At 43.6% G+C, this 15,796-nt stretch overlaps 2 protein-coding genes across 2 annotated transcripts in view; both read left to right on the top strand.

The window, feature by feature from the left end:
* Positions 1-4,767, top strand: part of WFDC8 (WAP four-disulfide core domain 8) — a 31,526-nt gene extending 26,759 nt beyond the window's left edge. The window contains exons 4-6 of the mRNA XM_010384223.1: positions 693-860; positions 3,256-3,396; positions 4,365-4,767. Of these exons, the coding sequence (XP_010382525.1) occupies positions 693-860; positions 3,256-3,396; positions 4,365-4,504 (449 nt within the window). The 3' untranslated portion in view covers positions 4,505-4,767. The remainder of the gene's footprint in view (positions 1-692; positions 861-3,255; positions 3,397-4,364) is intronic.
* Positions 4,768-9,338: 4,571 nt separating this feature from the next.
* On the top strand, positions 9,339-13,164 carry LOC104678897 (eppin-like). The gene is made up of 3 exons (XM_030915747.1): positions 9,339-9,429; positions 10,123-10,254; positions 13,004-13,164. The coding sequence occupies exons 1-3, from the start codon at positions 9,339-9,341 to the stop codon at positions 13,162-13,164; spliced, it is 384 nt and encodes a 127-aa protein (XP_030771607.1).
* Positions 13,165-15,796: the final 2,632 nt, after the last annotated feature.

Below are 15,796 nucleotides of genomic sequence, written 5' to 3'. Positions count from 1 at the left end.
TCCAATGGCCAGCCACTATGCTCCTCATCTTCAAGGCCCTCGTCTCCTTTGCAAAACTTCTTGAACCATCACTGCACTGTACATTTCTTAGCAGTTCCCAGGCTAAATGTGTTGTTGATGTTGCAAGTTGTCTCTGCTGCTTTACGACCCATTTTCAACTCAAATAAGAAAATCACTCGAATTTGTTTTTTGTCTAACATAATTTCCATAGTCTAAAATAAATATAAAGAGCAAATAATAAGTCATTAGCAAAAGTACATGAAGCAAGAAATGTGCATTAAAATGATGTATAATATAGCCACATTTATTTAAGAATGTATTCTAACATCAAACAGCAAATTTCAACAATGCAAAAACCACAATTACTTTTGCACCAACCTAATAGTTGCTGAACAAGTCTTGCCCTACCAAAGCTCAGTACAATGGAGAAGAAAGATCAGCTCCAAAGTACAAGATTCTCATATGCACCTTGTAATATTCTTTGCAAGGAAGGAGTGATGCTCAGAGGTGCCATACAACATAGACTATTAGTAGTAGAACTGGGACCAGAACCTATGCCTTTGTTTTCCCCTGCCATGGCTCCTTTTATGATGTGGGTGATAACACCAGGAGTTATGACAAATGCTAGGAAACTGACCCTGTTCTTTTATCTCTACTCTTCATGTCCTTCCTTCCTTGCTTCCTGACTTCAGAACCCTGCATGCTACCTGTGAGACAAGGAAACTGTAATCATGATGCACAGCGCTGGTATTTTGACTTTAAAAATTATCACTGCACACCCTTCACATACAGGGGCTGCAAAGGGAATGCCAACAACTTCTTGAATGAGAATGACTGCAGAACGGCCTGCATGTTAGTTGGTGAGACCCGTGTCCTGGAAATCTGAGGGTCTAGTTTAACTAGAAATAGTATACCAGTGAGGTTATAGGCTCAGGATTTGAGGTTAAAGTTCCTTGGTTCAAGACTTAACTCTGTCATTCACTGGCTGGGAGGTCTTGGGCCAGTTGCCTGCCTTTATAAGCTTCAGTTTCCTTGTCTATAGAATGAGGTTAATAACAGTATTTACCTAATGGAGTGGCTCTGCCAAAAATGAGATAGTGTATAGAAAATGTTAATACATCTTGGCCAATGCAACCCGAAAGCCAAGTGTGCCCCCTTGGAAGAAGGTGTTTCCTCATGATAGTAACCTGTTGAGCATCATACTGAGGATTTGTGTAAGAATGGAATCCCATGGAGTAAGTGTCCACACTGGAGGTGGAGAGTAGGGTGGGGTGAAGGTGAAGGCTGTGGATTTATTCCTTAGTATAATGGTCATCACCAGCAATGTTGGGAGACAGTGTCCTACCAAACTTAGAAGTAAAATGACCTGAATTCAAATCTGACTTTTCCCACTTGCTGCTTTCTTCACTTCTTTGAGTTTCAGTTCCCTCTTCTGTAATTCTGGAGTCACAGCAAACAGCTCATTGAGTTGTTGGTAGGATTATACATGATTTGAAACACAAAGACTTGATGTAGTGGGGGTCCCGTGGTGTGGGTTCACTAAATGGTAACAATTGAGATGATGACCAGTGATCTTCACAATGCAACACTGTGTGATTTATGAGGCAGCATTGCAATTTCAACCACAGATTGTGAGGCAAGCTGAAAAATGTACCATCACTACCACTTTACAGATGAGAGAACAGAGGCAGAGAGGTAAAGTTAGTTGCCTGAGGACCCACAGTTGGTCAGGAGTAGGGGTGGAATTTTAATTCCATGGACCCATGGGCCTGAACGGCCAAGGCAATCCTGGGACCTGACTTGAAACTAAGACCACAAGCTTCCCTTCATGGGAAGCTCTAAGGAATCATGATGCTGTAGACAAGACCCTTGTCTCCTCTCCCAGGAGCCATCAGGAAGAGGAGGCCAGGGAAATGGGCTTAGGTCGGTTTGTGGAAAATTTAGATTAAGACTCAGAGGCAACCTGATAATACCTCTGGGAGTTCAACACATCATAGCCTGAGCCTGACCTGGGAAGCCCTTGTAGAATTTGCAGTCAGATGAGGAAAAGAGCATACGGGCACAAAACCCCAAAGAACTGATTTAAATACCACCTATGTCCTAATGACTCACAAAGTTGTGTCTCCAGCCCTAATCTGACTCCCAAACTCCACTATCTGCTGTACATCTCCACCTGGACCTTGCAAACATCTCATGTTGAACTTGCTTAAACAGAACCTCAGGCCAGGGACAGTAGCTTACACTTGTAATCCCAGCACTTTGGGAGGCTGAGGCAAGAGGATCACTTGAGCTCAGGAGTTTGAGACCAGCCCAGGCAGCATAGTGATACCCAATTTCTACAAACAACAACAAAAAAACAAAAACAAAAAAACAACCAAAAACACAACAACAAAAAAACAGGCATAGTGTCACGCGCCTGTGGTCCCAGCTACTCAGGAGGCTGGGAAGATCACCTGAGAAGGTAGGAAGATCACTTGAGCTGGGGAAGTTGAGGCTTAGTTGGGTGACAGTGGGAAACCCTGTCTCAAAAAAAGAAAAATAAGCTAAACATAAACATAAACCAGTACCTCTTACCATCACTCCCCTAACGCAAACCTGTTCTATCCATGCTTCTCATCTTGGTTGAAAAACTTCACAATCACACTTGATGCCTCTCTTTATCAATTAACATCCATTAAGTTAGGAAATAATTTTAGTTCTACCTTGAAAGTAGATCCCAAATCTGTTAAAACCTTACCATCTCCGCAGCTGCCACCCTGATCTGAGGAGCCATCTTCTTACTTGGATTACCCCAAAAGCCTCCCAAAATGTCTCCTTGCTTCTATCCTCCTTACAATCTATTATCAAAACAGTAGTTACAATGACCCTTTCAAAACATGAGTCAGGCCATATCACTTGTCTACTGAGAACACTGCGATGGATCCCCATTTCATTCTAATAAAACCAAATACCCTAAAATGGCTTACACTGATTTGTGTAGATTTCACATAATTATCCCCATTTTATAGAGAAGGAAACAAAGTAGCAGGACTGGGACTTTACCATGGGGCTTAAGGCACCAAGCCCAGCACGCTCTCTACCATATCCCATGATGTGATGAGACATTTCATTCTTCCACAGCCTATTGGAGATGGATAGGGTAGGGTGAACCAAGTTGCAGAAAGGGATACTAGCTTTGAAGAGAAGGAAAGGCTCTTTGAAGGGTGGTGGGACGAGGGTGAGGTTTTAAGAAGCTCACATCTGCTCTTATTTTAGTTAAGGATGGACAATGCCCACTCTTCCCTGTCACTGGACGTAAGGAGTGTCCACCTTCATGTCACAGTGACATCGATTGTCCCCCGACAGACAAATGTTGTGAATCCAGGTGTGGCTTTGTTTGTGCCAGGGCCTGGACAGGTAAGGACTGGGGATATACCTCCCAAATCTATTGGGCATGTGCCAAGGATGCCATGCTGTCTCATGGAGTGGGGGGGGGGTGTCTTGAACCTCGGATGCCCCTTGGACTCATCTTTGAGGATCCTTGGGAACCCCTTTTAATGCCCAACAAGTTATATCGACCTCTGAAGACTATTGTGCTGTTCTTCAAAGCCAATAATTCATAGTATTGCTCTCTATTCTTCCCCAGGAAAACTTATTTTTTCTGAGTCTCATTCCTCAATGACTTGCAAGGTGACAATATTCACCAATTCATAAAAGACTCATAACCATTAGGTGTATTCCTAATAAGCCTTCATGTCTGCACAGAACTTCAGAGCATGCACATCATATTCATATTGTGTAAGACAGGCTGGGGAAAACATCAGTAGCAAATGATGTTGGATAGTAGCCAACTTTCCTGCCTCCTATAAGGCAGGTGTTTACTCCCCCATGTAGTCCCAGGGATTGTCCAGGTATGGCTTTAAGGTTCTAAGGTTCAGATAGTGTGGTGGCAGGAGTCAAAGCCTTTTCAACCTACTTCAACTTTTCTACTGGCTTTCTATGTAGCATTGGGCAACTCATTTCCCTCTAAATACTCCTCAATGCCTACAATTTATAAAACAAGAAGGTTCTGTGTGCTATCTAATACTCCTGCTACCTGTGGTTTTCTGGGGTTATATAACCCAGATCCATTAATTCTGTAGCAGCAGACAGGAATCCTATCAGATGGTACAAGTTAGAGATGGCAAGACTTTTCTTGATGCTCCTCAAGTTATTAGTCATAGAAAGTTGATACCCTGCCTTCTCCAGTCTATTGTTACTATAGGGGGAAAGGCAAGAATCTTAATCAGAATAAAACCTTGTTTGAGTTTCCCAAGATTCCCCAAATTTGTCTCAAATTATGACCAAGTATTTCAAGGTCAAGTGTTTTCTTTTACCCCATAAAGTCAAACAAGGTTTCTGCCCACGCAAGCCCTTGCTATGTGCCCAGATCGATAAACCCAAGTGCCTGCAGGATGATGAGTGCCCATTGGTGGAAAAGTGCTGCTCACGTTGTGGACTGAAATGCACGGATCCCAAGCTTTGAATAGTAAGTAGAAAATATTATCATCAAAATCATTAATTATGAGTAGCATAATAAAGACCTGTCAGTTTTGTCTTGTATCCAACTTGCCAAATTATCTTAAGTATCACAATATTGAATGATGTTACTTTGATTTTATATATAATCCCATTATCTGAAAGTGATGATATATTTGACTTTTTTCAACTTCATGACTTTATTTTCTTGTCTTCTTGTATTGTGTAGAAGCTCCAAAATAATAATGAAAATAAAGACAATGGCATCCATCCTTGTCTAGTTCCTTATTTTAAAGTCAATGTCTCCTGCAATATAAAAAGATATTTGTTGTTGAATTTGGAATGCATAAGTTTTATTGCACTTAAATTACTTTCTTTTTTCTTTTCTTTTTTTTTTGAGATGGAGTTTTGCTCTTGTTGCCCAGGTGTGATCTCGGCTCACTGCAACCTCTCCTTCCCGGGTTCAAGTGATTCTCCTGCCTCGGCCTCCCAAGTAGCTGGGATTACAGGCGCTACCACCATGCCTGGTTAATTTTTTGTATTTTTAGTAGAGATGGGGTTTCACCATGTTGGCCAGGCTGGTCGCTAACTCCTGACCTCGGGTGATCCACCCGCCTCGGCCTCCCAAGGTGCCGGGATCACAGGTGGGAGCCACCGTGCCTGGCCAGTTATTTTCTTTTTAAGCTTATTTCCTGTCCATTTATAGCTACTACTGAAAATGACTGCTGGATTTTATCAAATACCTTTTTTTTTTTTTTTGTTGAGACGGAGTCTCGCCATGTCTCCCAGGCTGGAGTGCAGTGGCCGGATCTCAGCTCACTGCAAGCTCCGCCTCCCGGGTTTACGCCATTCTCCTGCCTCAGCCTCCCGAGTAGCTGGGACTACAGGCGCCCGCCACCTCGCCCAGCTAGTTTTTTGTATTTTTAGTAGAGACGGGGTTTCACTGTGTTAGCCAGGATGGTCTTGATATCCTGACCTCGTGATCCGCCCGTCTCGGCCTCCCAAAGTGCTGGGATTACAGGCTTGAGCCACCGCGCCCGGCCTAAATACCTTTTAAACATACAGTCACATAATTATTTTTCTCTTCTAATTTGTTGGCATAATAAATTATTAAATTTTCTTGAGTCATCCTTGCATTCTTAATAAACTTAATTGCAGTGTGTTGTATCAATACATTATTGGTTCTTTTTAGCTAACAGTATAGTTTGAATTTTCACATCTATAGTCAAAAGAAAAATAGGTCTTTTTAAATTTGTTTTTTCTATTTGGGTCATATCACTTTCAAAAAATGAGTATGGGAACTAATTGGGCAACCTATCTACTTTTTCTATGCTCTGAAATATTTTACATAATATAGCAATTCACTGTTTTTTGAAGGCTACCGAAATTCAGCTCCAAAAGCATCTAGATCAGGTTCTTTCTAGTGGTATATTTTAGTAATTTTAAAATATTTCGTCTTACAGTCTGCAGGTTTTCTGCCTTCTCTTCTGCAAATTTTGGTCTTTTGTATTTTGGTAAAATTGATCCATTTTCCCTATATTTTCACATGTATTACTTTAGAGTAGTATACATTGTTCTCTATATAATTCTTTTTAATCTTGGTTAATGCTTTTACTTGTACATTCATGTTTCCACCCACCTATTTACTCACTAATTATTCAATCCCTTTACTTACCTATCCATTCACTCAACACATATGCAAATACCCAATCCCCACTCACCTATCCCTCCTATTCTTCCACTGACACACTTTTCAACTTAGCTCTTTGCCCACTCCATATGTCTATCCACTTACCTTTCTTACTCATCTTTCTTCTACAGACCCACTTGTCCATCTAGCCTTTAGTTAATCTTCCTATTACTGACCTCTCTCCTCTCCCTTTCTCTGCACACACACACACAGACACTCTCTCTCTCTTTCATACCCATCAAAATACATATTCATCATTTCTATACCTAACTCCCTCCATCTACATACCAATGCACTCATCCACCTTTCATTCAAACAGCCTCCATCAATAGGTCCACCTACCCCATCACTACCCTATCCATCTTTATATTCAATTCAATCCACTTATTCACCCAATCATCCACCCATCCATAACCCATGCATTCATGTATCCAAATATCCATGCTTTCCTCGCTAATCTTTCTCCCTGCTCAACCATCTTCCCACTTATCACTCTACCAGCCACTCATCCATCCACATAGCTACCTACCTATTCAACACCTACCAATCCCCCCACCTACCTTGCTCATCCAGCAAGATGTACTGAGTGTTTATTTGGGGTCTATTCATGTTTTAAGCACTGCGTTCTAGACACAGACCTGTTTAATACAGTTTGGAGCTTACCTGGGGGAGCAAATATGTAACTTAGTAATACAGTTAGAGGCAGAGGGAACAACACAGGAAGGCAGTGACAGAGAATCCGTCCATGTGACAGGTCTTGGGCTAATGAAAAAGCAGGAGGTGCCAGGTACAGGCTGGTCTGGTTGGTTCTCGTTGGGGTCCCCTGTTCTGAGCACAGGATTGTTCCTGGGAGAGAATTGGCCTGGAGGCAGAGGTAGGACACCATGCCCCTCAATGAGAAAGGATGAAGAAAGGAGAGGCAAAACCCCAGATGGGTCCTTACCCAGCCTTCTCCAAGAAATTATTGGAGAGAAGGAGCCAAAACCATGATTCATCCCAAGTCCCAAAGACATAAATTTTATTTCATTTGCTTGGAAAGTGAGATGCATGGATGGGCCTGAAAATTAGGCAAGACAGAATGGAATGAAACAACCAGAAAGATAGTTAATTTATTTTCAATAAAATTTATGAAAAAATGCAGCCCTAATTGGGGACCCTGGGTACCATTTAGAAATTTACTGACTTTGTGGGTGTTCAGCCTCTGTCTCCACTAAAGACATTACTTCATTCCTTTAGACTCACCCTTCCTCTCTACCTTCAACTCTACAGGAAAATATTATATCCACACCAACATCAAAACGTGCCCTAGTGTCCTCTGGCAAGAACTTGCATGCTCAGTTCCCTCTTAATCTTATTTCTCACACTCACATGCTGGGTGACATTTAGTCAGCATCCTCACTTCTCTGGGCCTTATGATTCCCATCTATAAAATGAGAAATAGGGCTTGATGGTCCCTCAGAGCGCTTCCACTTAGATATTCCAGTTTTCACTCTCTCCTGGGCTGAGTTTGTGAGAATATGGGAAATGAAATGAGTGAAACAGCACTGCTTAGGACATCTTACTTGTTCATTAGAAATTCTAGCCAGGCCTGGTGGCTCATGCCTGTAATCCCAACTCTTTGGGAGGCTTAGCGGGCAAATTGCTTGAGGCCAGGAAGTGGAGACCAGCCTGGCCAAGGGCGATACCTCATCTCTACTAAAAATACAAAAATTAGCAGTGCATGGTGGTGCATGCCTGTAATCCCAGCTACTCAGGAGGCTGAGGCACGAATTGCCTGAACTGGCGAGGTGGAGGTTGCAGTCAGCTGAGATTGTGCCACTGCACTCCAGCCTGGATGACACAACGAGACTGTCTTTAAAAAAAAGAATAGAAAAGAAAAGAAAAGAAAAAAAAAAAAAAAAAAGAAAAGAAAAGAAAAGAAAGGAAAGGAAAGGAAAGGAAAAAGAAGAGCAAAACAAAGAACAATTCAAATTTGGTAGTCTCTTTAAGTGAGATTGTCAAGTTGGTGGCATGGGACTCTTATGGGGGCTTTGTCTCTGATACTAAATTTTGTGACCATATAGTCACTCTCTGATGATAAGGTTGTCTTTCTCTGGCCTCTGTCTGTCATACAGGAATATTTGGAGAACAAACTTGGCCCAAAAGGGTAACACCTAGTTAGAGAATTAAACGGGAGCCCTAGGGATAACATTCACTCTGTAAAGAGTGTCTCTCTCCTTCCCAGGACTGGCTGAGTGGTCGGTGTAGATTCCATGGCTGTAGGAATGGAAAGCTGTCCAAGTTCCCCAGCACCTCTTTCCCACAGCTCCTCTGCTAGCCCAGTTAGAACCCCCAAAGTCTGCTGTGTTACTGAACTTTATTCCACTGTAGTCTCTCAGGCAAATCCCTTCATGACATAGTTCCTCAGCTATCAAGGAGCTTGCATTGATGATAAAGGCTCCCTCTAAGATCTGATATTCTCTCTTGCTCTCAGAGCCACAAAACTTTGAGAAACAGTCTCTGAAGACTCTCCTATCAGCCTGATTCCTCCCCTACACCCTGTTCTGTGGCAAATCTATATTCTTTGGCCTTAGTCAATGAATATGAGTGAACCAAAGATAAAATAAAAGACAGAAGGATGGGAGGAAACTGTGGGAGAGGGAGAAAGGAACACAGAGACCATGGGGAAAGAGAAACAGACTTAGGCACAGAGAGGCACAGATAAACAATGAGATACCAAGAGACTGACAGGGACACATTGTCAGAGACAAGCAGAAGGAGTTCGCTTGTAAGTGCGCACGTACGATGGAAAATGAATGAAGAATGAGGACACTCCACCGCTCTCCAGGTTATCAAGATGAAGACCCAAGATGATAGCATTCACGTGAAGGCAGCCTGGAAAGTGGGAGACAAGCTTTGCCCACTCCCTGGGGTTGACTAGAGCCCCAGCCCAGTGCAGCCTAGGGGTGTAAGGATCAAGATCCATTCAATGAGAGACCCTTCCTCCCAAGCTGTGAGCTGTGGGTGTCAGTTAGTCCCATTTGTGACCTTGGGGACTTAGTGTTCTCAGAAGAAAGGGGGTGGCCGGTTCGTGTCCAGTTCTTATATCCAAGGTGCAGCAGCTGAGCATTCCAAATTCTGGAACCACCAGAAAGGCTGGCCTCTCTTCAGCATGGGATCTTCTGGACTTTTGAGCCTCCTGGTGCTATTCATCCTCTTAGCGAATGTCCAGGGACCTGGTCTGACTGATTGGTTATTTCCCAGTAAGTACTGGCCTCAGCCCTTACCCTAGAGAGAGGGGAGTCTGCTGGGAGGAAGGAACAGGGAACAACTCTTCAGATCTGGGTTGCTTTCCACCATGTTAGCCCAGGTCCCGGGTTGGGAGAGGAGAGAGATCTTTGTAAGATCCCTCCTGTGGAAGATCCCTTCTGGGAATGCAGTAACCCCGACTTAGGCAATCCCCACTTTCACCCCCTTTGAAGTCGAGGGCCTTTATCAAGGAGGTGGAGGAGAGTCACCGGATCTAGCTTTCAGGGGAGTCGCTACAGGAATCCGGGAAACCAAGGGACCTTCTACTTATCCCGCGAGCAAAACAGGCCCCTTTCTTGAGGCATCATCTCTATTCACTCCTGGTTCTTTCAAATGTAGTCCCATAAAGTGTCCCTGTATCCCTAGGGGCTCACTGCTTTGAGATAAAGGACAGCATCCAGAAGTTCCTTTAAACTTCAGACACTAATATTCCATGACTATAATGTAACAATGATCATTGTTATCATTTGCTGAACACTCAGGAAGTAAGGATTTCTGAAAAGGGATTTTAAAACTACAGAGGGATCTGGAATCAGACTTAGTGGGTTCAAATCTTGGTAGCCCTGTAATCTTGGGCAAGTTACTTACATTTTGTGGGCCTCAGTTTCTAAAGCACATGGGTGTGAAACTGCTCCTTCCCTAGGGAGATAGATGTCCCACCATCAGAGAAGAATGTGAATTCAGAGAAAGGGATGTGTGTACAAGGCACAGACAATGCCAGGACAACAAGAAGTGCTGTGTCTTCAGCTGCGGAAAAAAATGTTTAGATCTCAAACAAGGTAATATTCAGAGCCGCAGAATAACCAACTCTTTCTCCCCCCGTCCTCGCCTTCTGCCTTCCTGGACTGGCTTTGTGCCCTGATCGCTGAGGGCTGGTCTCTGGCAAAACTGCTGGACTTGGGAGACCTGCAATTTAGATTCATTACTGTGCCAAATATGGTGTGTGCCATTAGTAATGACCTTTTCCTATCAGGTAATGCCCGAGACTCAGTTTCCCAAAACAAATGACTGGTGAAGGAGTGGCATTGAATCAGATTCTTTTGGCTATTTGGATACCTGTCACTCTTACAATTTTTTGAGCCCCAGGTGGCCATTGTTGCCCTAACATATACAACATTGTTGCTGCAAGTGATAAATGAAGCAATTTATATTTTCTAACTTTTTTGCTATGGAGTGACCACCTCTCTGCCTACACAAATCCAACTTTGCACCAGAACACCTCTCCTGACTGCTGCACAACAGAGGGCTTTTCCTTTCTGCTGCACCTTAATTTCATGCCCATCTCCCTGGGATGCAAAAAGACTATCGAAGATTTTTTAAATTCATTCAACAAATATGTATTGAGTGCCTCTGAGACCCACAATAGGATTTGATCTGCTCAGTGTGGTCAGGGAGGTCGGGATTGCCTTCTCTGAGAAAGCAAATCTGGAGTTGAGTTGAGAAAGATGGGTAATGTTTTAGGCAAAAAGTGGGTGGAAGGGTTTTCCAGGAACGGGGAGTAGCATGCACAAAGGCTCAATGGTGGGGCCTGGGGAGGACAGAATGCAGAGTGAGCATGAGCATGGGACAAGGAAAACAGATTCTGGGTGGGCAGAGATCAAATGATTCAGGTATGGTGGACCAGGTTAAAGAGTCTTGCTTGGATCGAAGGACCATGGCAATCCACCGAGGCAGGGCATCACATAACCGGGTTCATACTACATCTATAGAGTTTAAAATAGGAGGAACAGAGTATCTTAAAGGACTTCAAGGTGATAGAAATGGTGGCTGGAACTAGAGGTAGCTGAGGGGATGAAAAAGAGTAGGACGTAGGAGGTAAAGTAAACAGGACTTGACAGAGAAGTAGAGTGGGGAGGTTAGGGGGCTAAGTCACTCATATGCCAGCAGGTAAAGATTCTGAATTCAGACATAGTGAGTTCAACTCTTACCTCCAGTTTTTAGCAGCCTTTTTGTCTAGGATAAATTAAAAACATTCCTTCACTGTGCCTCAGTTTCCTCAGATAATAAAAGGATCAGTGTAGAAGGTTATTTTGAGGATCCAATTGATCTGCATGATGTGCTTAGAGCAATGCCTGGCACATAGTAGCCACCTGATACCTATTTGCTTATTTGTAATTCTTGGCTAAGGGCTCTTAAATAGCAGAGGTCATGCCTTTTCTCTGTTCCTTGAAGCATTAGGCACATAATAGGTGCTCAATGAATACTTTATTCGGTTCAGATCAGGATACAATTTCTTTTACCCTCAACATTCTATAAGGTTCTGTACTGTGCCAAACTACCTGTTAGGAATTGGGATGCCAAGATGGAAGCAGACACACTAGAAACTCACTCCTTGCTCGCCAGAAACTCACAGCCTCAGGGATGACACTGAAGATGTAAACAAATGGAAAATGAGTGCACAGATTCTGAAGCAAGGTGTGGCAGTGAGGAATGTAGAATGGAGTCAAGGGAGACATCACAACAGTTGATGTGTGAGAAAGGTTTTGAAGATAGAAGAGGAGTGTCACTGTGAGCAGTGCAAAGGGATGGAGGTATGGGGGTGGCACGGGTTGTTGAATATTGCTGGAGCATGTGGCTGGAAGGGGTTCTGCGGCAGGGGAGGAGGCCAGCATCACAGTAGGAGCCAGACAGCGAAGGGCCCTGTGGGTCATGGGAAGATATTGTCATGAAGTGAAGGTAGGTCTTATCTGTGGAATGACATGATGAGCCTGGTTCTCAGATCCATCAGATCCTTCCCTCTGGTGGGAAGCATGAATGATTGGTTGGAGGGGCCAGGACTGGAGGCAGGGGATCAATCTGAGGTTATCTCAACAGCCCATGCATGAGACAGTCACTGAGGCTTATATTAGAGAGACTGGCAGAGAGGTGAGCTATAGGAGGTAAAAATCAACAGGACCTAATTGTTTAGCAGTGGAGATTTACCCAAATGGAACTGTGTAAGCATAATTTAGTAGGGACCTGCATTTGTTTGGTAGAATTGCTATAACAAAGTACCACTGACTCGGAATCTTAAATAACAGAATGTATTGTCTCATAGTTCCTCAGGCTAGATCTGAAATCATGGTGTCAGTACCGTTGGTTCCTTGACACGGTTATGGGGAAGAAGCATGTTCCATTCCTCTCCCCTAGCTTCTGGTGGTTTGCTGGCAATCTTTGGTGTTCTTTGGCTTGTAGGCACATCACCCCAATCTCTGCCTTCACATTCATACGGTGTTCTCCCAGTGTGTTTGCCTCTGTCCAAATTAACCTGCTTTTATAAGGACACCAGTCATGTTGGTATAGGGGCCCACCCTATTTTGGTCTGACCTCTTTTTAGCTAATTTCACCTGCAATAACCCTATCTCCAGGGATGCAGATGCCCACTCTGGGGTCTCCTTGCACATGTGTGCAATATGTCAGTGGAGCTGTGCTCTTGTTGTGTGATAAGGGAAAAGGAGCCTATTCCGGTTCCATCTATAGTGGTTGCCAGGGAGAATAATAACAACTGTTTATTTCTGGAGTGGGCACGCTGAGTTTTCAACTCTGGAGTCTTTCTGCAGATGTATGTGAAATGCCAAATGAAACTGGCCCCTGCCTGGCTTTTTTTATTCGGTGGTGGTATGACAAGAAAAATAATAGTTGCTCCACATTTGTCTATGGTGGCTGCCAGGGAAACAATAACAACTTCCAATCCGAAGCCAACTGCCTGAACACCTGCAAGAATAAACGTGAGCCCCTAGGGATTTCATCTTTATGTCCCCTTTATCTCCAACTTCTAGAGCTCCCAGTTTATACCTGTGTCATTCTCAATTGTTTCCAATAAAGAACTTGATGTAATCCTGTGCCTCCGAGGCTGCGTAATTGACATCTTTTTGGCACATTACACTTTGCAGAGTAAGGGATCATTGAGGTTTCTGGTGACATCATTCAAGGGAGTGAAGACAATCAGAACTTTGAGTTGAGAGCTCCAGGGATATTGTTATTGTTATCTTCTTCTGTTTCCACAAAAGATTGTAAAACCTTTTTAGGCAAGGACCCAAGGACAATGCCTTAGTTTGGGTCCTCTAGAAACTAACCCTGGGAAAAGGGCATGGGTGCAGGTAGTTTGTTTGAGAGACCTCCCAAGACATACAAGATGGGGAGTGGGATGAGTAATTCAGGGAAGAGAAGGGAAGAGAGAAGAATCTATTAGGAGCTGGGTACCACTGTGACTGAATCCTACTGGTGACCTTTTTAAGAATCGTATAAAACAGGCTTACAAATTTTCTTCTTTAAAATATTTTATTTTATTTTATTTTAAGTTCTGGGATGCATGTGCAGGACCTGCAGGTTTGTTACATAGGTAAGCCTGTGCCACGGTGGTTTGCTGCACCTATCAACCCATCACCTGGGTATTAACCACACATGCATTAGCTCTTTATCCTGATGCTTTCCCTCCCTCTGCCCCCTCCACAGGCCACAGTATGTATTGTTCCCCTCCCGATGTCCATGTGTTCTCATTGTTCAGCTCCCACTTACAAGGGAGAACGTACGGTATTTAGTTTTGTTCCTGCATTACTTTGCTGAGGATAATGGCTTCCTGCTTCATCCATGCCCCTGCAAAGGACGTGATCTCACTTCTTTTTATGGCTGCATAGTATTCCATGGTATATATGTACCACATTTTCTTTATGCAGCCTATTGGTGATGGACATTTGGGTTGATTCCATGTTCTCGCTATTGTAAATACTGTTGCAGTGAACAAACTCATGCACGTATCTTTATAAAAGAATGATTTATATTCCTTTGAATGTATACCCAGTAATGGGATTGCTGGGTCAAATGGTATTTCTGGTCCTAGATATTTCAGGAATTGGCACACTGGAAGCCGCCTATCAAGGCCCCTTTCCCCCAGGGTAGGTACCAGGTAGTCCCACTGATGGCCTCAGGGATCTGGTGTTCCTGACGGGGGAGTCTGGCTGGCTTGTTTCCAGGACTGTCTCTTGGAGTGCTGGGCCACACCAGGGCAGGCAAAGTGCAGAGATAGGAGCTGCTGAGCAGCAGTTCTTAGTTTTGGTGCCATCAAACAGGCTAGTACTTCCTAAAATGGGACTCTCAGAACTTCTGCCAATCCTGGTACCATTCATCCTGTTGGGGGATATCCAGGAACCTGGGCACGCTGAAGGGATCTTTGGCAGTAAGTACTGGGGACTCAGTCCTTGCAATGGAGGAAGGAAACTCGGTGGGGAAGAAGGAACAAGCAACAATTTTGCAGTTGAGCAATTATTTTCTCCACCTGTGCCTGGAATTCCGGGTGAGAAAGACGGGAGCTATTTGGAGTCTCTTGGTAAGAGACTCCCTTCGTGAATATAGGCATCCGAATCTGTGGCAACTGACTCCTTGTTGCCATTCCAAAAAGTTCTTCCTGGAGGTGCCTGGACCTAGAGCTCATGAAATGAACTGAGAAAGAGTAGTAAGCCCAAGGAAGTCTCCCATAAGAAAAACAGGCTGCTCCCCACAACACTACCTGTGTCAGCTTCCAAATGTTCTCATTGCCGCCCCCACACCCACACCTACAGAGGATCCTAGCCCTTGGGGTAAAGAATGGACTCCAGAAGTCCCTTGGAATGCTGAAATGTGAAGACTCACAATTAGCAGCTAACTGTACTGAGCACTGAAAATTAGTGGTTGAAAGTGAGCACTCAGGAACCACACATTGTAGATTCAAATCCTGGCTCCATCCCTGAGTAGCTGTGTGACCTTGGGCAAATTCACATAACCTCCTTATGCTTCCAATTCTTCTGTTTATAAAATGTGAATATTAAGAGTACTTATCTATAGATTTGTTAAAAAAAAGAAAAGAAGAAAATACAAAAAAAAAAAAAAAAGGAAAGGAAAGGGAAAGAAAAGAAAGAAAAGAAAAGAAAAGAAAAAGACAAAAAAAGAGAAGAGAAAAGCAAAGAAAAATTCGATTCGATTCAGTAGTCTCTTTAGGTGAGATTGTCAAGTTGGTGGCTTGGGATTCTTATGGGGGCTCTGCCTCTGATACTAAATTTTGTGACCTTATAGTCACTCTCTGATGATAAGGTTGTCTTTCTCTGGCCTCTGTCTGTCATGTAGGAATATTTGGAGAACAAACTTGGCCCAAAAGGGTAACACCTAGTTAGAGAAGAAAACGGGAGCCCTAGGGATAACATTCACTCTGTAAAGAGTGTCATTCTCCTTCCCAGGACTGGCTGAGTGGCCGGTGTAGATTCCATGGCTGTAGGAATGGAAAGCTGTCCAAGTTCCCCAGCACCTCTTTCCCACAGCTCCTCTGCTAGCCCAGTTAGAACCCCCAAAGTCTGCTGTGTTACTGAACTT

The sequence above is a fragment of the Rhinopithecus roxellana genome, chromosome 13 (assembly GCF_007565055.1).
Source record: "Rhinopithecus roxellana isolate Shanxi Qingling chromosome 13, ASM756505v1, whole genome shotgun sequence".
Classification (NCBI taxonomy): domain Eukaryota; kingdom Metazoa; phylum Chordata; class Mammalia; order Primates; family Cercopithecidae; genus Rhinopithecus; species Rhinopithecus roxellana.
This window is presented reverse-complemented; position numbering and strand designations above follow the sequence as displayed.